Below are 21,439 nucleotides of genomic sequence, written 5' to 3'. Positions count from 1 at the left end.
AGAAACCATTTAACTTCTTCCATTTTGGCAGTTGTTTTATTTCTCGTTGGTTTGTTGGTTTTGTTTTCTTACAATCATTATGCTCAAATATAAAAGTTCCTGGCCAAAGTTAGTTTAAAAAGTGATCCCATCTGCACAGATACATTCTAAACACTAAATTCACTTTCTGAGGACATACTGATAGGACTCCTAACAGATTGCTTTGCCTGACATACAGAAAATTTCTCCTTTCCCAGTTGTGCAAACATACCTCAGCTTGACAGAAAATAAGTTACACCTGAGTGTTTCCACACTGTTTTTATTAATCTTAAATATCCTTTTTTCCTATGGACCCTTAACAATTGGTTCATGCTAGGCTGCACCACTATGATCCTTTTCAGCTGTACCAGGCATCCTCATGAATCACAGGAACACAGAAATAAGAAAAAAATGAAGAGATGCCGTGGATTTAATACATGGGTGACAGAACTGGAAAGCTCCAGGCACCTCGACTTCCAGAGCTCTGGAACAGATGCAGTGCATTGCAGATCAGCTGTTCTTAAGGCACATGGTGAAAATAACAGTTTATTATCTCGGGTGATTCATCTCTCCGAGTCAAACATTCTGTGCCAGTAGTAGATGAAGGTTGGCGAGTTGCTGGCCCCAATCACTATCAACAACAGCAGGTACAGCATCATCATTATGGCAAAACGGTGGGTGTAGAACCAGGAAGATTGACTAGAAGGCCTGAAAAGGGAAAAGTGCACGGATTCTGTCAGAGATCCATGGATACCTTGGCAAAGAGTACCTTAGATTTCATTAAGTGGTTAAGAGAATGCAATAAAAACAGGAAGTTGTTCCACAATCCCTGTAACTAACAAAGCCTGATTTTCACCACATCCCTTTTCCCTAAGTCTCCGTGCACAATCCTGTCTTTTCTCCCCATGTTCACACCTTTCTCTGTGGTTTGGAGCTGTAGCTGCCTGGCCCTCAGGCATGTGTTGATTAGCCGAGTGAATGCTGCCACTCAGGATAGATAAGAGCTGAATTAAACCTGCCCCAGTTTTAAGAGCTACACTCACCAGACTTTCATTCTTGGTCTCCTGCCACAAACAGATTATTTGAGCTCTCAAAGATAGTAAGTGCTTACAGGTCTGGTGAAAAAGGAAATTTAGCTGAGCCTGAGAACGTCAAAGAGTGAGACAGAGGCAACATGATGCTGTAAGCCTCAATTCCATAGGAAACAGGCTGAAAACAAATTCTGGCAGTGCAGTGTATTTTTTTTTTTGCTTGTTTTGTGTTGCTTTTCAACAATGAGAAGTGTTTATCTGGCTGTTATAGCACACTCATCACTCTAGACAGCTGAACTCTTACCTCCTATGCTGTTTCTGTGAATACACTAGCAAGTATTTAACTCGTAAAAGCTGGTTGTTTGTGACAACGAAGTATTTCTGTGGTACATCCCCCCCTTCGCTGTTCTTCACTCTTGCTCTTTTTCTGTCTATTTCTTCTGAATCTGAATTGGGAGGAGAAAAGAAGAGGGTTTAGGGGGAACAGAAAAGCAAACAAAATACACAGAACTTCAAGCAACTGTGAAAAAAGCAAGCAACCAACACACACATACACACCCACCAGAAGAATGGGAACGAGATAACCAAAGATCTAGTCTTGGTATTCCCCTGAATCCCTCAGCATCCAAGAATAGACTGAGAAGTTTGCCTGAGGCTATACCACTCCTAGTCATCCTTGGTATGGATGACATTATGGCCCAGACCAGGGTGACAAGGAGGTGGGTCTCCCACCCAGTGCTCAAGGAGCTGCTAATATTAACAGGGAAAGAAAAACAACATGAAGTACAGATGTAGTTACTACCCAGAGTTATTACTGCGGTAGACTCACCTTTCTTCTTCACCTGGCACTTCACATCTGGGTGGTCAATGATCTCACAAACAGCCACACAGCTGAGGACAGAGCCCAGTGCACTTCGCTGCCAGCCGAGACCGTGAGGGCTGTAGAGCAGAGCCAGGCTCAGGTCACTGGTCAGATAGGTGCCTTCACCAAACAGGGACGTCTGAAACGGAGCAGAAATCTGTCCTAAAATCCTCTAGTGCAAACCTCAGACAACATACAAGTGTTCTTTGCTTTCAGACTGACAGTTCTGCTTCTGAAGGTAAATTACAAAAGGCTTTTCTGACCCGTGTTGGGCCTGGTCAGAAAGGCCAAACAAAAACATGCACTGTTTTTGTCCTGGCACAGCTTCCTCGGGGTGGGGCTGCTGCCCTCTCCTATCCCTCAAATTATCTGTCTGGCACAGCCCCTGGTGTGGACAGATTCATGTTTTCCCAGATTTGGATTTCATTTGCCAGCATAAGTATTTTACATCAACATGACTGCCCTGCTGTTAAAAGGCATTTCATTGATTTATTGAGATTGTCATCATCTAAATAATCCAGCCTCCCCAAACAAGGCAAGGCCTTACTTGGATTAAATCCATGCTTTACTAGAAAAGAGGGAAGTACTTTTCAGTTATGAATGCCTTTCAAATAAAAGTGTTTTAATAACTTGGAATCAGAGGATTTGCCATACTGGCTAAAATTGTTAATCCAGTAAGTCCATTGTACCCGGTAAGCCATTACTCATCTAGAATGCGGGGAAAAGGCATAGTCCAGGTTGACTGGAAGGTCAAGCAGGTGCTGTGTCAAAGCTGACTTACAGCTGACACAAAAAGTCAGGAGTTCCAACTGCCTTTCCACTGAAATCAGAAGAGGTGCAAATCCTACGAGATGTCTCCCTAAACCAGGCCATTTAAAGAAGGCTCCACTCGTGAGTAGCACCTAAAACTTTGCTGACCTAAACAAGAGGCCATGCAGAAAGAGAGAATCTCTACAATGCCTGGGCCACTATCCTCCTCCACCCTTTTGGACAGGCACTCTCCAGCTGCAGGCTGTCAGACAAGCCAATACTTTCAGAGGAATTACACTTGCTTACAAAGCAGCAAAGGATAGTCATAATTTGTCACGCTGGAGAAAAGGGTTTCACGCCACTTCCAGTTTTTACCCTTGGGCTGCACTAGAAAATCCAACACAACCATCCACTAAGGCCTACGCTGAAGTGAAAACAGCAGCACAAGATCATCAGCGCATTTCACACCCCCAGAAGGATTCTGGGCCTATTTTTAAAAAGTGTCCCTATCTGCAAGTGACAAAGAGAAGACACTGCCAATAGCAGGAGCCTCACCCTGTTCAGATGGCAGTGCAGGCCGTTGTGCAGGATGGAATGGAAGTTCTCCAGGCGGCTCCCATGGAAGGCATAGATGAGGTCCCGCTCTCCCTTGGTCTCAGCAAACTTGGTATTCATTTGATCACAATATACAACTTCAAAGAGATAGTCTGGAGCAGGAACTGCAGTCCCAGACATCCCTGTAAGCTCCTGGATCTTCTCATACTTAAAAACAGGAAGGAATATGAGTGTTGGTTTATGGGGTCAGATTACTCAGTGGAAATTCTGCTTCCTGTCCCTTCACATTGCTTGATGTATTCTGATTATGCTTTTCCAAGTTAGAATTCAACACTGTCACAATTCAGAAGGAGTAAGCAGACAGTAAAAATTCTGACAGTTTCTTGCTATCAAAGTTAAACCCTAATTCTTCTTTCCAAAAAAAAAACAAACAACCCTGAACTGTGATTATGAATTATTTGATGACGTAAGGACGATATCACAATTCTACTTTGGCTACGCAGATGATACATTCATCAGCTGATCTTGGAAGAGAAAAAAAAGTGAAAACAGAACTTGTTTTCATCTTGCTGCTAATCTCTACAACTATTTTGATCCCTGTTACAGAAGTACCTCAGTGGTGCTGAACCCTTCCATTTTGGGGGCAGAAGGCAGAAGACAGAGTTGTCTTTTTCAGTGACACACAGCTTGGGCTATCTTGGTCTAGAACATTCACATACATGCTACATTAATGCAAGTAACCAACTACAATCACTGCCCATCATCAACAACTGACAGTGATAACTATTTCTTCCAACCAGTGTTCCTGAAAATTTTATTTGCATACAAAACAACCACCTCTGTATATACAAGCTCTCACAATAACCAATTCTGGCAGGAGGAAATACTCCCTGAAGTGCAAGTTTGTCTTAAAATAACAAACTCTAATCTAGACTTTAAGAATTCAAAATTTACCTCATGTTTCTTAGTACTTTGTATCGTGAACACTTTAGATGATAGAATCCAACTGAACAGATCCCAGGTCCTTTTTTCTGTGTTTGGAACAGACTCCAGAAGTTCTTTTAGGCTTGGTAGAGCATCGATATCTGCACGCTAACAACAGAGGCATTTAGCACAAGCTCCTTCATTCCATTGTGATTAAACAGGGACCTCTAGTGAAAACAAAACAATATTTCACCCCAACAAACTGAAAAACAGGTTCTGTTCTGAGATATAAACATTTCTATCCAGTTTGTGGGAAAGTCTGTCAATTGCTCTGAAGGCAAATACCAGAGAAGTTACAAATATTTATATTTACCGGCAGTATCTGTAGGGTATGTACAGGAACAAGCAAACACACTCTTGAGAGAAGACAAGCTGCCACAGGGCAGTATGTGCAGCAGGACTGACATGGGGTGTTCAGGCCATGTAATATGCAAACTCTTCGATACTAATTGAATTTCATGTAGGGGCAAGCTCTTCTAACACTTCTTAGAATCACAGAGACACTAAGTCTAAGATTATCGAGACCAACCACTACCCCAGCAATGCCAAGCCCACCGCTAAACCACGTCCCCAGGCGCCAGATGTACAAGTTTTCCGAACACTTCCAGAAACAGTGATTCAACCGCTTCCCTGGGCAGCCTGTTCCAGTGCTGGCCCACCCATTTAGCGAAGAAATTTCCCCTAATATCCAATCCAAACCTCCCCGAGGCAGCTTGAGGCCGCTTCCCCTCGTCCTCTCGTTACCTGTTACCCATCGCTCGCTACTTCACACCCCCACGCTGGCGCTTCCAAGCGCGGGTTTATCGCTCAGAAACCCAACTGTGCTTTTAAACCTGGATCCTGTGACTAGATAAACCCTTCATCCAGCCTCATCCACGCCCCCGAGGCGCCGCCACCCTCCCCTCAGCGGGCAGCCCCGACTCGCCCATGGAGCGGCTGCTCCCCGGCACTCACCAGCCCCTCGAAGTCCTTGGTGTCGCCGCTGGCGTAGCGGCCCGGGAAGGGCCTCAGCGCCGAGTCTCGCTTGTAGCTCTGCAGCGCGGCGGCGAACAGGCTGCACCGCAGGTCGGCGGCCAGCGGGTCCCGCCGCGCCGCCTCCCCGGCGCCCGCGGCCGCCTCGCCGGGCCCGGGGCCGGGCGGTGACATGCCCGGCGGCGGCTGCCGAGCGCCGGCCGCTCCGACACGGCGGCAGCGCCCGCCCCGCAGGCGTCGCCCCTTCCGCCGCCGGGGCCGCTCCATGGCCCCGCTGCTCCGCCCCGCTCCGCCCCGCTGCCTTCGCCGCCCGCCCCGCGCGCTCGGCCGCTGCCGGTGCCCGCACGGCTGGGAGGGAGCGAGGGCGGGCGGCCGCTGTGGCCGTTCGTCGGGGACGGGGAGGAGGGAGGTGCGGGCGGAATGGCGCCTTCGCCTCAGGTAGAGACCAGAGAGGGGTACAGGGGACGATGGCATCTTCCCCTCGGGTAGAGGCTGGGAGAGGGGTACAGAGGGCAACAGCGCCTTCCCCTCGGGTATAGACCAGGAGAGCAGCTAATGGGGAAAATGGCACTTTCAGTTCAGGTAGAGATGAGGATAGGAGTACAGGGGACAATAGCGTCTTCCTCTCAGGTAGAGAGCAGGAAGGTGGTACAGAGTAAGGGAATGGTGCCTTCGCCTCAGGTAAAGATCTGAAGAGGGGTACGAGGAGGGCGTGGTGCTTTCCCCTCAGGTAGAGACTGTGAGGGGGGTGCAGTGGGAAAATGGCGCCATCCCCTCAGGTATTGATCAGGAGAGGGGTACGGGAGGCAATGGCATCTTCCCCTCAATTAGACACCAGGAGAGGGGTAAAGAAGACAATGGCACCTTCGCCTCAGGTAGGGACTGGGAGAGGGTTCGGGGGGAATGGCACCTGCCTCTTAGGCAAAGACTGGGAGAAGGATACGGAGGGTAATGGCACCTTTGCCTCAGATGGACACTGGGAGGGGGATACAGTGGGAAAATGGCACCTTCCCCTCAGGTATCAACCAGTAGAAAAGTGTAGATGGAAATGGCACCTTCCCCTCAGGTAGAGTCTGTGAGAGGGGTGCAGTGGGAAAATGGTGCTTACCCCTCAGGTGGAGACCTGGAGAAGGGCCTTGGGGAGAAATGGCCCCTCGCCCTCAGGTAGAGACCATGAAAGGGGTACAGAGGAGAAATGATGTCTTCTCAGGTAGAGACTGGGAGAGTTTAGGTGGCAATGGTGCCTTCCCCTCAGATAGGAGAGGGGGCGCTTGCATCCTCCTCTCAGATAGGAACTGAAAGGGGTTATGGGTCAGGGGGGATAAGTGTCACCTTCCCCTCAGGTATAGACCAGGACAGGCCCATGGGGCAGGGGGGATGTGGAGGGGAGCCCAGCTCTCTGTACCCGTGACACCAGAGCATCAGGACCCCAAGGCAGGGGACAGTGGGGAGATGACGGCAGTGTACTGGGATGTGAGTTGCACCATGACCATGTCAGATGGCTCATGCCCCATCCCCTGCACAGCGTCCCAGGCTGGGGCATGGCAGATGCAAACTCACAGCTTGGGCACTGCATTCGTGTGGAACAGCAACGCAGATCAGCCAGAAAGGTCATCCAGGGAGGCTGCTTTTTGGTTTTATGTGGCTCTAATTTTAACAGGCTTCCTTATGTCAAAAACATGTAGATGTCATTACTCCTCAACAGCTCCCTTTATCATCCAAACTTGTAGCCTTGTGAATGAATCCAGGTTTGTTTGAGTCATCTCTGCAAGCTGGTGTTGCAGGATTAAGGGAGAGGAATTTACTTTTTAGTTGAACCTCTTACCAGTGGTTTCACCAGGTGGCGTTCACTGTGTTGCCTGAGATTGGGGCTCAGTGTTCCTCCCTGATGCAGTGTTAGTGCTGAGAAGCATCTCTCCGGTTCCAAAATGTTTTAGAAATCACCATCATCAGGATGGAGGTCTCCTCAACCCAAATGCTGTTGGTCTCCTGAGTACAATTTTGGAAATATTTCGCTCTGTGGGATATCTTCTAACACCTTTCTTGATTTCTTCATTCAGGAGGAATATTGCACATATCCATGGAATAACTGATGCAGGTGACACACGGACTATTGCAGATACTCAGAAAAATGTTAAGGTCAGTTGTGGATACCTGCTACTGGGCTCTTGTCTCACAGCTGGATCTCCAGAGATTGGTGGAGGTGCAATTTGCAGCCTTCCTCAGAGTAAACAGGAACACCAGCTGTATTACATCCCGTCTAAGGGCAAACTGGTATCAAAGCAAACAAAATGTGGACTTCATTCAAGTGCAGAGTTCCTGTTCTTACTCACCCACTCAAATGGCTTGGGGATATAAGGAGGTTTCAAAATTCTGGATAGGACCAGATAGATCGTAGGCTGTGCACAGTTACATTAAATTGCAAAGTATTTCGCAATGATGTATATAAATCAAGTTGAGTTATAGGTTTATTTACTTGCTTTTTACAGGTTTATTTACTTGCTTTTTACGAGTTTATCAAAAAAGTGTCTTTCAGTAACAGCTGCATGAACAAGGCTTCAGTAGGAAGCCATCAATCCTAGAACAGCACAAATACTTGCTTAGGTCTCACATCTAGTGGCAATGTGTAGATAAAAGGATTTTAAAGGTACCTTTGTTTTAGGTTACCCAATTTACTAGTTGTCTGGATATTGTTTTTTCTTTAAAACAGCATCCAGCCTGTGAGGTCTGTGCTATTTTTCCCTTGCTTGCTCCAGAGGGTCTCCTGCATACCAGGAGCATGGATGGGTGACTTAAGAAGAGGTCTAGCACCACACAAAGCTTTTTCTCAGGAGTTATGGAAATTACCCAGACTTAAAATGCAGCTGGAGCAATTCCTTTCCGTATTTCTATATCCTTGAGAGGATGTATTTTACTTTATCTGATGTGGTGCCTTATTCTGCTGTAAATATCTGCTATCTCTGACAGGCTGTTAGCGACATCATTCAGTGATCCAGCTCAGGACATGTTTATTATCTCCCATGATATTAAATTGTTCTGTGTGATCCTTTTGAAAAATCAGTTCTTGGCTGTCTAATTGGCTGATTTCATTCACTAATAAATCATTAGGTGTAATAATTTTTGATGCCTGTTTAAGAAGATTAGAAAATGGTAGAGGTGTCTCTTTCAAGACATTTGGATGGAATTTTACGTTTTTATTTTTAGCTCTTGAACTGATATCATTCCAGTGATCTCATTTAAGATACCACTCACTGTGGTAGAGGAGAGAGAAGGAGTACTGCTGATATCCCTGTGACAGGTAAAGACTCTCCTGTTCAGGAATTTCTGCATGCTGTATCTTTTACCTCCCAGCATGCCCGGGGCTGTCATTTTGGACAGAGCGGGGTGTGGAGGGCACTGTCAGCTGGGGCTCTGCTATGGGGGACATCTTGGCATGTGACTAAGGAGTGGGGACAGGCAATAGTCCCCGAGGAGAAGCTGGAAGAGAAAGACAGCATGGTGATTTGGGAGTGGAGAGCTGGAAGGAAAAGGGTTTCCTTGGAACCGTGTCGGTTCTGGGGATGCTGGGCTTACAGTGCCACTACTTCTTGTTTGTTTTAAGAGTGCAGTGAAGACCTTTTGTGGCCTTGTCCTGGCATAAAGAAATTAACCCAAAATAGATCTAAAACATCACTGGCATCATAATAGTTAATGGGGATTCTGAGAGCATTGATCCAAAACTGATGCCTACCTTTGGGATTCCAAATGGATGGTACTTCCATTACGGCAAGCTCAGCTGCGTTCGGCAATGACAGATATTGATGAGATAACAAGTTTGCTGCATCGATGCTGCCCGAGAGTGCTGTCTGCTCAAACTCATCTAAACCCTGTTTTACAAAGCAGCCCCTAAGGCAGAGATGAAGCACTGAAAGCTTTTTGGGCCGGTTTTAGGGGTGGTGCACCTTTTGTGTGCTGTTGATGCTGAACATCAACCATTGTAGACTCAGGCCTGCAAAACGTGTGAGGATAAAGTCATTGTTCCTTTGGAGGGGAAGCACAATTCCCCCTGGTGTTACCTGCAGCAGATAAGATTTTCCAGCCTGTGCCTTGCAGAAGCCCCAGACCTAGAAGAATTCTATTCATCCCTCTCCCAATAGCTCCAGGAGGCACCATGTTGGCAAGGCTTTGGAGTCAGGAGAAATATGGAACAGCTGCTGGTTTAGCTTTGGTGTTGTGGCTTTTTAAGTGCTGTAAGTACATGCTGTGGGCTGGAGGCTGAGATTCAAAAGCATCTTTCCAGTCCTTTTAAAAACAACTTGATGAGCAACCCTTCAGCAGTATGTTGTGCACCTCAGTATCTCCCAGTGACTGCATCCCACATCCCAAGCTTTCTCCCACATCTTTGTACCCCTGCTTGGAGGGCTTCTACCTTTAATACCTACAGACAGGCAAGACTGGCGGGGGCACTGGCAAGGAGCTTTCTTCTGCTTTTCTGAGAAGTGCCTTTCAAATGTATTTCCGTTTTCCCATTTTATTTTCCTAGATAGAAAAGCTATCCTTGGTGATTCGCTGTGATTCAGTGCAAAGATGGTTTTGTAAAAGATACTGAAAGGGTCGTTGCCAGTGCAGGAGTTTGAATAACGTGGCTGTACGGCTTCTTATGAAATGGAAGATCTGATTATTAAACATAGACCGTAATAAAAATAGTTTCTGGTGTTGGCGGATGCATTTCAGCAAAGAAATGTGGCTTAAATGTCTTCATTTAATTCCAGTGTGTTTAAAATTGATCTCATGGACCGGAAAAGAGGTTTTTTTCCCCTTAACTAGGGTCTGTGAAGGAAATTAATACAGGGAAGGGAAAATAGAAATACAATACCACACTCAGTGAAACAAATGCTTGTGACTGAGGGCTTCATTCCTTGCTAGCACCACTGGAACAGCCAGCTGTATAAGGTATGTTTTATTATAGAATTAACCTTGACCTAGGGTTCAAAGAGAAAGGTTAGTTTGAAATAAATCAGTAGTATGGTCAGGTCACTTCAAAGGGTCTAAAGCTGAGCTTGAAGATTACATGCTGTTTATGTGTATCCAGTTGGAATAGAACATATGGTAAAGATAATAGAAGTAAACTATTTATCTCTTCCCCTCTCGCCCCCCCCCCCTTAGGATTTAACGGCTTTTTGTCCTTTGCATAGATCTGCTGCAGGGAACGTGTTTGTCCTGGGATGTTTATTGAAAACAGAAATATGGAATAAAACGGCCTCCTTAAGTCAGCTGGGTAAAATAGTCTTGCCTTTAGCGTTTTTCCAATTGCTCAGATTAAAGTAAACTGTTTTGGAAATAGTCATGAATTTGATGTATCACGTTTCTCTGTCACTTGTCTCAGTGAATTCAGACAGTCATAGGAAAATCGAAACAAAATGTGCTCAGCTCTCAATTATTGTAGTTCTGATCTAAAAGCAGGAGCATATTTAATTGTTACTTGTGAGTCACATGGATTTAAGAGCTTTCCAAATACCAGATAATCCTTGCAGCATCCCAGCAAAATGGGCATGAGTATCCCAGCAAGCACAGGGAATGGGAACTGAGGGTGAGTAAGCAATTTACCCAAAGCCACTCAAAATCTGTAGAAAAACTCAGACTAGTCCTCATGGCTACTTTAGATTCCAACCCTTTTTGAGGGAGAGGACCAGAGTCCCACCTGGAATTTCCTGAGTGCCAGTCTGTTGCTTTAACCACGAGACCAACCTGTACCTTTTGGCCCATGTACCCTTATTCTTTTGCTCTCTGTGCAGTAAGGGAGATACCAGGACTTGAAAGGCAGTGTGTCCACCAGTCATTTGAGTCCATGTTCAACTTTGTGTGGGTCACTGTGTAGAGGGAATAAAAGAACTTTTCACTTCTTTCAAACACATTGGATGGTGTTTTGAGCAACCTGGTCTAGTGGAAGGTGTTCCTGTCCATGGCAGGGGGGTGGAACGAAGTGATTTTTAAGATCCCTTCCGACCCAAACAATTCTAGGATTGGATGAAGGACAAGGCAGATGCAGTGAGGAGCTGGCAGTCTTTGTCTCAGATGCAGAGAGTTGCTGTGGTGTATGATGTGCAAGGCTGACACTGGAATTTTGCAGTGCTTACAGGGAAGCAGTGGGAAGAGCAGGGCTGGTGGATGCTGGGAAGCAGAGGGGATCCTCTGCTGAAATTAAAACCAGCTGCTGAGCCGAGCCATGGTCACTCTGTAATAGCTTTTCTCCACAGATTGTTTTTTCCCTAATGTGATACATGCAATGTGCAGATAGTAGCACGTTTTAAGATTTATGGCTGCCTGATTTTTCCCATTAATAGGGAAATCTGATAATTATCCATTTTAAAGCGATTGCTGAACAATAGGAAGGAGCATGCTTGTTAAAAGTAAACATAAAAGCGAGCTGGATCTATCTTAGGGTGCTGAGCCTTTGATAGATTTTCTCCTTACAGCGGTCTTTGATCTGCCACACCAGAAAATAAACTCAGTGGGAGACTGGATATGGGATATAGAGCAGTTCACCTCTAGGTCACGGGCTCCAATGCAAGCTGGGTCAGGAGTGATCCTCTGGGTCAGCTTTGGCAGGAGCTGGGAATGGCAGCACCCGAATGTCTGCGCTGCACCTGCCTGGTGGCACAGGGAGAGTCTGCAGGGACACCCCTGCAGCAAGGGGGGACCTATTGCTGCTTCCCCACCTCCCAAATGAGAGCTTTGCAGCTTTTCCAAGGAGATAAATTATGTGGGGATACCCAGGGCAGTGCAGGGGCTGCATCAGGATTTGGCTCTCGGGAATGCTCTTGCTGGAGGAAGCCAAGTGTTCTGGCATGGGACATGTGCAGGTCGTGCCCACCCCTTCACTGCAGTCTCTGTGTTCTCCATCTTCTCAAAGATGCAGCATCTGTGCCTGTTAATTATCAGTTAATCTAAAAAAAGAGAACAGTGTTTAAAGTGGTCCTGTCAGTCCTGTAGGAAGAGACCTGTGGATGTACACCAGTTGTCCCAGGGGCAGCAACATCTCCTGGCAAATAAAGGGCTGTTATCTCAGAAATATTTGAGCCCTGTGTCTCCTCACCTTTGGAGGGCTGATTTCAAAAGAAAAGTTGTGCAGCTTTGTTTTGAAAGGGGCTGGATGCAAATGACTCCATGTAGGAAACACAGAACATGTAACAGGTCAGAAATAAACTGATACAATAGACTAGTATAAGGTTTTCTGGCTATGAAATCTGAATTTCTCTCTATGAACTGTGATCTAAGCTGAGAAGGAACATGAGAGAGAAATTAATCATCAGAACTCAAATCTCAGGGTTTCTTACTGTTGGAGAAGCCACTTAAGTTTCTTTCTGATGGTTCTAGAAAGAGCAGAAATGGATTTTGGTGCACTTCAGCTGTGTCAGATCTGGAGAGCTGGTTCTGTTTTATCTCGTGCAAAAGACAGCTGCCAAGATTTATCTTTGCAGGGTGTTTTGCAGGAAAGGAAACAGAAGTGAGAAAGGTCTGGAATCTCATGTAGGTCCGGCCAGAATCATGTTATCTTAAATAACAGGTTATCTGAAGCTCGGCCAAACCTCACTTTGCACAAGTCTCAACACCACACTAGAGCTGTAGGAATAAAGAGCAAGACCCAGGCTGTCTGCAGGGGAACTGCTCACCAGAGCTCTGGTCCAACTTCAGCACTGTGTGAACAGTGTGTAGGAAGCTGCCTGAGCGATCCCACTGCTGCTGAGCTCCAAAATACCCAACCCTGTCCACACCCTCACTCCGCCCCTAAGCTTCAGTGATTCTCAGCTCCATGGCACTGGAGAGGATAAAGCAGCACTTAAAGGCAAGTTTTGCCTGGAGAGGTCCAGCCTTCCCCCGTGTCTGAGCATCCCATCTGCTGCATTGCTCTTTTTTGTGCCCCAAAATGCCTCTTTGGAGTGGAAACAGCCAGTGGAGTGTTTGGCATAAGTGATGTGTGTTGTGCCTGGTTTAGCTCTTGTCCCAGGGAGAGGATGTGCCCTGCGCTGGTTTCCAGTTGCCAGCTGATGGCAGCAGCGGATCTGCACAGAGGCAGCTCTGCCTCTTCACCTGCCTCTGCCCTTCACTGCTCTGACCACATTAGCCCAAATATTGCAATTTCAGGTTAGAATGCAGCTTCCCACTGCCCTGCTGTGACCCAGCCACTGCCTCTGATAAGTAAGTCATACACGGGAGAGGGATTGGAGAGTGGTGTGGAAATAATCCCGCTGCTTCGGAGGGGAAAAACTGCCAGAAACTTTCCTTGGCTGCACACCCACCTGCTGATGTGTCCCTTCACGCACAGCAGAACTGGTGAATCATCTCCAAATATAAATGTCAGGCACTGAGTTGTTCCTCTTCCGAAGACAGGACTGATCTTTTGGACGGGACAATTCCCCCTCCCTTGGAGGGACTGTGGGGTTTGCCTGGCTGGTTATCCTGCTTTTCCCTGGGATGTGTCAGTGCATGGCATTACACTGAAAGGAAAAGATTACCCGCTTGCCTTCTTAAACACAAACTGTGGTTTTAGGGGAAGAAAAAGGACAGTACACCATTGTTATGTTGTTCCCTACCTCAGTCTCGCACTGAAATATTTAAGGTCCCCCATGAATAATGCAGCCTCAGCCCCAAGCCTGTTTTGCACTTCACACTAACCGGGCCCATAAAACACCGGGATTGCTCCCGGCATACATTATGCCGTATAGAACATCTCCCACCGAGCAAAGCTTTGTCTTCCCAGCCACAAAGGCTGTTGGGATTTTTTCCCTGTCTCCAAGAGAGATAATGAGCATGAGAGCTCTTGCTTTAAAATATTCGTGGGAACAAGTCACCTGTGGATTTTTACCTGGTGCTAACTAGCTGTGGTCCACACCGCATCTCCCGCGTACGCTGATCCCGTGTCATTCCCTTTTTATCCAGCTGCTGTGCCTTATGGCAGGAGAGCTATACAGCACTTAATCTATGGAAAAATATGTCATATTAAGCTGACAGGCAGGAGACAAACTGATACATTAGGAGTCAGGATTGCTCCATAACCCAAAATAGGAATTATTTCTTTCTCTCGACTAAGAATTATGCACCTAAAATGCAGCAAGGACCAGGAGCAGCACTTTGTAACGGCTTGAGGCTCATCCACACGCTGTCACATGAAGCATGTCCCTTCCCAGAACCTTTTAAAGTTCGAGAGAGATTTTTTTAACATTTTAATGTTGCTGCTATTGAGAACAGGACCCCTTTGGTGTCTGCTTTAGTCACTCCCAGCCATGCTGTGGAAAGCTCTCCCCTCCTCCAAGGGAAAATGAAGCAAGAGGGAAAAAAATGTGTGGCCCCAACCCTTTCCCATGAAGATACCTTTACACTCACCCTAAACTACAAAGGTGAGGCTCTTGATGAATTTTGGATTAAAAGGAGCAATATGCCTCCCTGGACATCTGGTCTGTCGTCAATAATGACATTAGGATCTGTCACATAGGAATTGCCATCTGTGATCCGGTCAGAGGCCTTTCAAAGGGAAGGAATGGGAGGGTGGAGATCAAGGAATGGTTTGCTGCAGGGAAGAGTGACTTGGAAGCCCCAGAGGTGCATGTGCCCTTCTTTCGGCTCTGAAAATCACTCCATTCCTCTGTCTGCTAAAGGAAAAAGGTATAAGTATGTTGGGTTTTGGAAAAATCTTGGGAAGCCTTTGCTGGAGGGAGGAGATGAAGCAGGGAAGCTGGGATTGTCTGACAGGTGGTTTAAAAAAAGGGCCACATTGAGTGCAAAGGTTCATCCAGAGGTTTTCTACCTGCTTTCTAACTCTTCCCCAAACCTGTCCTGTTTGGAAAGACAAGCATCTCTGGGAAACCCACCTGCTGCCATGGCAATAACATTAAAACCCCCAGGGACCCAGTGAGGCTATTTTCCACATATTTTGTTTGTCTCTTTATTGGTTAGGTATGAACTTTCCCCACAAATACCTAAGATTAGTCTGATCACCAGCCCATCAGCTGTTTATTTAAAGAGGTAAGCCCTCATCTTGTATTTTGGCCATCAATCCCCATTAGTTTCCCTGTATGGTTGATTGAATAGTCCATTGCCTGTACTAATAAGCACCCATTAGTTGTCCCAAAGAGCATTAGTTTTATTAGAAACAATTCATTTCAGCCTAGGCCAGATGAAATGCTTTTAGCTGGATTGTTTTGATTGCATTACTTGGGAGGTGGCATGTGAGCACCTGGAAGGTTAGAGAGGTGCTGCATCCGACTGAGCTGCTTTTGCTGGAGAAATGCAGAGAATGCGACTGTGAGCAAGGTGAGGATTTGCTGCAATGGCAAACAAAATGCACTTAAATCTGCAGAAATGCCTCTTTGGTTTGCTCCCTTTGGGTCAGTCTAGAAAGAATCTCCAAGGATTTGAAGCAAATGTTCCCATCACCTGCCTGGCTTTGGGCTTTGGAATGTCGGTGGGTCTCCAGACTTGCCATTAGTGTTTCTCTTCCATTTTCATTCTCCCTCTTCATTCCTCACACCACCGGCCCAGAAATTTCCCTTTTTGCAGCATTTCGGGCTGCAGTAAGCTGGTTACAAGCAATTTGGCTTGCTGCTCTGCAGAAAAAAAGTGTGGAAGGCAGGAGGAACTGCTGCAAATTGCTATTCAGCTGCTCTTCATCACACTGGCTCTGGCTTCCATCTACCCGACAGCCCTGCTAAAAGGATAATAATGCTTTAAAAATTAGAGTCAGCCGAACAACTACTTCATAAATTCATGGCCTTGCCCTGATCCTTTCCAGAAGTTTTTCTTTCAGACTGAGTCCACATCAGACCTTGGATTCCTTCCCTTTAGAAATGCTGCTGCTTTTCTACTTTGGGAGTACTCGCTGGATCACCCAGCTATGCAAAGGGGGTTACCAATTATCTGTCATTATCCCGAAACAAGCCTTGTTTTGGGATAATCTTGTGCTCTCTCCTTCAGAGAACACAGGATAATCTCCCCATGATGTTGTCTCATTGTGGGGTTTTGTCCTTGATAGATAAATCAGTCCTGAAATCCTATTAGGAGCTATTCTACCTCCCCTTAAAGGAGACAAACTTACCGATGAAACAAACTTCTGTGGGACTCAGAAGAGACCCTTGGCTTTGCCTACCTGATGGGAAACAGCTCTGGTTTGCAGCAGCTATTCCCATCTGCACGACTTCTGAAAGCAATTGTTCTAACACAGCCTTGGCTTTTATATAGGACTGATAGTCCTTCTCAGCTCATCAAATCCACCATGAGCTACCAGCAGGAAACCAGGGCAAATGGACTGGGGGCTTGCTCAAGATGTGGTGGGAAGGCAGCCCTTGGTGGAAAGCCTGCTTGTGTGGGTGATACAGCATCTTTTCAGTCCGTGTCATGTCCTATCTGTGGCAAGAGATGAATTGCCCCATTGGCTTTTCCACATACTCCAAAGGTGTGGAGTGCTGGATGGGAGTTGAGCTGGTGCTCTGAAATATTGTCTTAGAAGCAGTCTCTCAGATGTCACTGCAGTAAATACACACTCCAACTTCTTAGCAGTCCCTGCTTACTCTTCAAATTTAGGGTCTCTACGTTGCTAAGAAGGTTCTGACAATAAAAGAAAAACAAATCCATCAGTAGTGAGGGGAGTTTGAAAATGTTTTTTAGAAGGAAAGAAGATTTCATAAAAAAGTTGAGTGAGGTGTAAAAAAGGAAATCTCTTATTTTGCAAATCTGACAGCTCCAGCAAAGTCAAATTGCTTCTCAAGGGATATCATTGGGAAGAGGGAGCCTACTCAAGTCTGAGATTCATAAAAACAGAAAGAAATAGTTGATGTTGTCTTAGATTTTGTTGTTTGTTTGTTTGTTTTTTTAATTTACTCAGAGCTGTTCAGCTGTGAAGGATTCCAGTACCTGCTGTGCATCTGTAGGGTTTGTTGTGCATGGGATCAGTCTCCCTATGGCTGTTTTTGTGTCTGAAAATACTGACAGTGAACTGAATCTCTTGAGTCCTTTTCCTTCTTGGCATTTTGCTTTTGGCCTCCTCTGGGCTTTGGGAGTCAGGGAGTTGCTTCCTCCATGAGCTGAGAAGCACATCTTCTGCTTTTCAGACATACAAGAAAGAATCTTCAGGCTTCTCCATTTTTGGGGAGAAAAGTGTGAATATTTTTGGGGAAAGTATGAACCTGTGACATATATGAATATATCTCATATAATAAGGACCATTCTCTTCCAGTGGTGTGTTGCCATGTCCCACTAGTTCTACAGTGCCAACCCTTTCTAGAGCCCATCAGTAACTTCCCTTGGTGCAACCCATAAATTTAACCCTGCAGATTAATTCTGATGGAGCTGCAGCAGGGTCTGGGTCTGGCTCATTTCCTCCTTGTGAAGAGAGGATCTCTCCTCACTGCAGAAGCTGCTGGGGCTGTAATATGTCTCCTGTGCTACATCCTTGCCCGAGGACGGGCAAGCCTGAGCCCAATCTTCAAAAATAAATCCATCACAGGAGCAGGGAGCGGATGGAGCCACTGCACATATAAAGGTCAAATGATAAAGGCCATGTTAAAATATGCTCATAGGAAATGGCAGCTTATAAGTACTCTGTGATCTAATTACTTATGTCAGGCAGATAAGCCTGGACAGCAATTATTTTTAACCTAAATCACGCAAACAACTTCTGTAGGAGCTTTGCCAGTTCTCAGAATTTCTTTCAGTTCTAGTTTTTGGGGCAAAATGTGGAGCTTTGCAGGACAAACAGCTGTCTTAAAGGATTGTTTTTCACTTTCTCTGAAGGTGGGGAACTACTTTAGTTATCTTTAGTTATTTTTCTCTTTTACTCTTCTGAGAAAGGGAAACCACACACATTGTAGTCCATGGGCAGCCCACAGGGCTGAGCCTGGTTTGCATTGCACGTGGAGGAGGACTGGGGTTTATTTTCCCACTGGCATTTCTGGAAGTGGAGAAAGGGAAGACCTGTGGCTGAAGACAGAAATTCCTCACACAGAAGAACAGCAGCTTCTGGGTCCTGCTGGGTTGGTGAGATGAACGGTGGTTTGGAGAGGGTGAATGTTGGTCCTTACCCTGCCACAGATCTTAAGGATGGAGCGAAGGACTGCACCTGAGAGAGGAGCCACGCAGGAGCACATGGGACTCATGGTCTCCATCAAGAATAGAGATCACAGTCTCTGATCCATCTCTGACTGCACACAGAGATGCCATGAGGACCCTAATCCCAGAGCAAGAGCATGGATGGGGAATCACGTTGCCCTTTTGCAGGCAGGTGTCACATCCTTCTGCTCCAGCCTTGCACACAAAATCCACATCCTCTTGATCCAGCATCATCTTCCAGCTTCTGCATGATTTAAAATCTTCCCTTGTTGGAGAAGCTTTCTAGCAAAAAAACATTTCTCTGTGCCTTACAGAGACGTCTTGGGACCACGTATCATTTTACAGAGCGCTTCTGTCCTGGCTCTTTGACCTGTGCCCGAGGGAGCTGCCCCTGTTCTCTCAAGGTCATTTGAATATCAGCAGAGACGTTCATCATCCTGGGGCCTCAAGGAAGGTATTGATCACCTATGATGAATCGACACATGTGTTGTGCAGGAGGAATGACTAGTTAATGGATGAAAGATGTGAGAGCTCTTGCTTTCATCCCAGGTTGCTGCTGCTGCTTCCTCCTTGACACGAGGGTCTTCCTGCCCCGGTGGTGTGGAGGATGCAGAGGAGAGAAAGAGAAGGGTTGTGGGATGGGAGCCGGTGGATGTTGGTGGCACCTTCTCCTGGGGACACAGCCTGGGTCTTCCTACGTTCTTTTAGCTTTCCAACTTGGCCTGACTGACAAATCCCTGAGCAGTGGTTTTGCAGCAACACTCCAGCCATGTGACATGGAGAGGTGCCACATATGGTCCATAGGGACCACAAGGGACAGCGTGGGTGCTTGAAGCACCAGCACATAGTGGGATCATTGTGGAGCTCCACATCTTTGAAGACAAAATGAGGAAGGAGGAGATGCCACAGCCCTCAGTCGTGCTGCTTTCTCAGCCTTCAGGAATTACTGCAAACAGCGATGTATTAAATCTTTGTAAACCAGTGCAGTATTGCACATCCCCTCTGAGAGCTCTTCTGCATGAGGTGTTATTCCAAAGGGCTGTTTCTGATTGATTCTTTTCACCGCCGATTTTTTTTCCTATATGAATGTTTTGGAAGAAAAGCACGTTATTCCAAATGCGATTAAGTCATTTGGAAGAGGATTATGGTGTTTTGGAATAACACCCTCTTATTCCAGAATGAGATCAGTCACACGGGGAGTTAATCGGAAACAGCTATTCTGCTCCTCTGGGAAGCCTCCACCAGCATGACGAGCAGCCGGAGTCGCTCCCACCGCCTGCTGCCCACTGGTGCCTCCGTCCACCCGTGGGGTCTGTGGCCAGACGGTGCGTTATGGCTCAGTAATTTAGAGAGATAATTTAATTGCTTCTGGGCTTGACCCTGGGTTTTCTGCAGTAGTGAAACCTCAGAGCACTGCGTAGAAATCACAACAAACAAACAGGCATTTCATGGCCGAAGGTGGACACGATTCGTAAAGAGGTGTTACCTTCAAGAGACATTTGCTTCCCCAAAAGCCTCTGCATTAATTTCAGTAAGGGCTGGATGGAACCACACCAGAGGCAGCTGCGTTGACCCCTCAGCATCGCTTTTCCCAGCAGCCGTGGCAAGCTGCATCCCTTGGCCGTGGTTGTGAAGGCATCAGCATCATCCATGGATTGTCTAGAGCAACCTGGCCTAGTGGAAGGTGTCCCTGCCCGTGGCAGGGAGTTGGAATCAGGTGATACTTTCGGTCCCTTCCAACCCAAACCATTCTCGGCTTTTATGATTCTGTGATCACGTTTCATCCTCTGCCTGAACATGCACAACTCTGCTGCTGCAGCCATCTCACTTCATGATGCAACAACCCAGAAACTATTGGCTTCCACATGCCGCACATTATTTTTTTTTCATCCTCTGATATGTATTTATTATTGAAAATTAAAGGGTTTCCTAAATTTTTATTTCTGAGCTGGGCCAAACACAGCTTAGGCAGTAAGCAATGCATATTTATTTCCAGCTCATGAAGGAAAAATATAACTTCTTTCCTCGTGTTTCTATAATTTCTTTTCTGTGCATATGCAAATTGCCGGTTTATTTGTGCAAGATTTATGCAACTAAATGATGGGGAATTATAGAGGCAATTCAGCACTTAGAAAGAAGAGAGACAATTGCTGCAATTTGCTTGTGCCTTGTGCTAATTCCTTCAGAAAATGGTTTTTGCTCATTTATTTGCACCGAGCACCGATTTCTGCACCCCTAAGCAAGCTTGGGAAATGTTCTCTGGGGTCAATAGACTGCAAATGGTTTATATTTCTTTCTGCCTGTGCCATTGCCTCCCCATAATACTTTATAGCAATTAGTAACAATAATGAAATATAGCTGTGATTTCTCAGCGCCGGAGAAAACGCAGCCAGCGCTTGTGAATCAAGCACATTTTCTGGTCAAATTGGCCATTTAAACACGCTGCTCAGGAAGCTTTAAATCCACCTCGATGGAACACTCCGAGCTAAGCTCCACGGGGGGGGAAGCACCGTTGGAAGCAGATTTTTTTTTCCCTGACAAAGCTGAACCTGCTCTGTGAGGCAATGCCTGTGGGTCTGGGGGAACCTCTCACCCTGGCATGAAGTGATGTGTGATGCTTGCTCACAAGAGCATCCTCACTGATGCAGGAAGACCTTGGCTTGCAAAGCAAGTGGCAGCAAGAGCTGAGGCAGCTCCCAGGTTTTCCTCCACGTGCCTCCTGGGTGAGGTTGAACCGGGAAATCCCATGGGGCTGGGATTATAGAATCATGGAATCATTTAGGTTGGAAAAGACCTTTAAGATCATTGAGTCCAACTGTTAACCCAGCTCTGCCAAGCACCATCACTAAATCATGTCCTTAAGTGACACATCTAAGTGTCTTTTAAATCTCTCCAAGGGTGATGACTCCACCACTGCCCTGGGCAGCTGTGCCAGGGCTGGACAACCCTTTTGGTGAATAAGTTGTTCCCAATATGCAATCTAAACCTCCCCTGGTGCAACTTGAGGCTGTTTCCTCTGGTCCTGTTGCTTGTTACTTGAGAGAAGAGACCAACCCCCACCTTGCTACAACCTCCTGTCAGGGAGTTGTAGAGAGCGATAAGATCCCCCTTGAGCCTCCTTTTCTCCAGGCTGAGCTCCTCCAGCTCTCTCAGCTGCTCCTGGTGCTCAAAGACCCTTTCCCGGCTC

General features: G+C 46.4%; 1 protein-coding gene and 2 long non-coding RNA genes across 4 annotated transcripts in view; 2 read left to right on the top strand and 1 right to left on the bottom strand.

Annotated features, from left to right (window-relative positions):
* Positions 1 to 8: 8 nt before the first annotated feature.
* PARP16 (poly(ADP-ribose) polymerase family member 16) lies at positions 9 to 5,661 on the bottom strand. Its single transcript, XM_027714738.2, has 6 exons — positions 5,155 to 5,661; positions 4,171 to 4,308; positions 3,217 to 3,423; positions 1,879 to 2,050; positions 1,354 to 1,495; positions 9 to 726 (listed from the first exon to the last, which is right to left on the bottom strand). The coding sequence occupies exons 1-6, from the start codon at positions 5,644 to 5,646 to the stop codon at positions 582 to 584; spliced, it is 1,296 nt and encodes a 431-aa protein (XP_027570539.2). The 5' UTR covers positions 5,647 to 5,661; the 3' UTR covers positions 9 to 581.
* Positions 5,229 to 21,439, top strand: part of LOC113984621 — a 31,427-nt gene continuing 15,216 nt past the window's right edge. Inside the window, exons 1-3 of one of the 2 annotated variants that reach the window (XR_005566388.1) lie at positions 5,229 to 5,610; positions 7,233 to 7,311; positions 8,377 to 8,470. This is a non-coding gene — a long non-coding RNA (uncharacterized LOC113984621). Of the gene's footprint in view, positions 5,611 to 5,632; positions 6,048 to 7,232; positions 7,312 to 8,376; positions 8,471 to 21,439 lie in introns of those variants that run through there. The other variant, XR_005566389.1, reaches the window with a different exon arrangement.
* LOC120324795 lies at positions 8,486 to 10,498 on the top strand. Its single transcript, XR_005566390.1, has 2 exons — positions 8,486 to 9,401; positions 9,695 to 10,498. It is a non-coding gene; the product is annotated as an uncharacterized LOC120324795 (long non-coding RNA).

Source organism: Pipra filicauda, unplaced genomic scaffold (genome assembly GCF_003945595.2).
Source record: "Pipra filicauda isolate LSUMZ 115617 unplaced genomic scaffold, ASM394559v2 scaffold70_size2993248_pilon, whole genome shotgun sequence".
Taxonomy (NCBI): Eukaryota; Metazoa; Chordata; class Aves; order Passeriformes; family Pipridae; genus Pipra; species Pipra filicauda.
The sequence above is the reverse complement of the archived record's forward strand: the minus strand, read 5'-3'. Positions and strand labels throughout refer to the sequence as shown.

Coding starts and splice junctions, on each gene's coding strand:
- PARP16 (XM_027714738.2), bottom strand. CDS start 5,646: ATGCCATCGTCCCCTGTACCCCTCTCTGGTCTCTACCTGAGGCGAAGG. Junction 4,309..5,154: donor CCAAGGACTTCGAGGGGCTG/GTGAGTGCCGGG, acceptor CTCTGTTGTTAG/CGTGCAGATATCGATGCTCT. Junction 2,051..3,216: donor TGCACTGCCATCTGAACAGG/GTGAGGCTCCTG, acceptor GCTCCGTTTCAG/ACGTCCCTGTTTGGTGAAGG.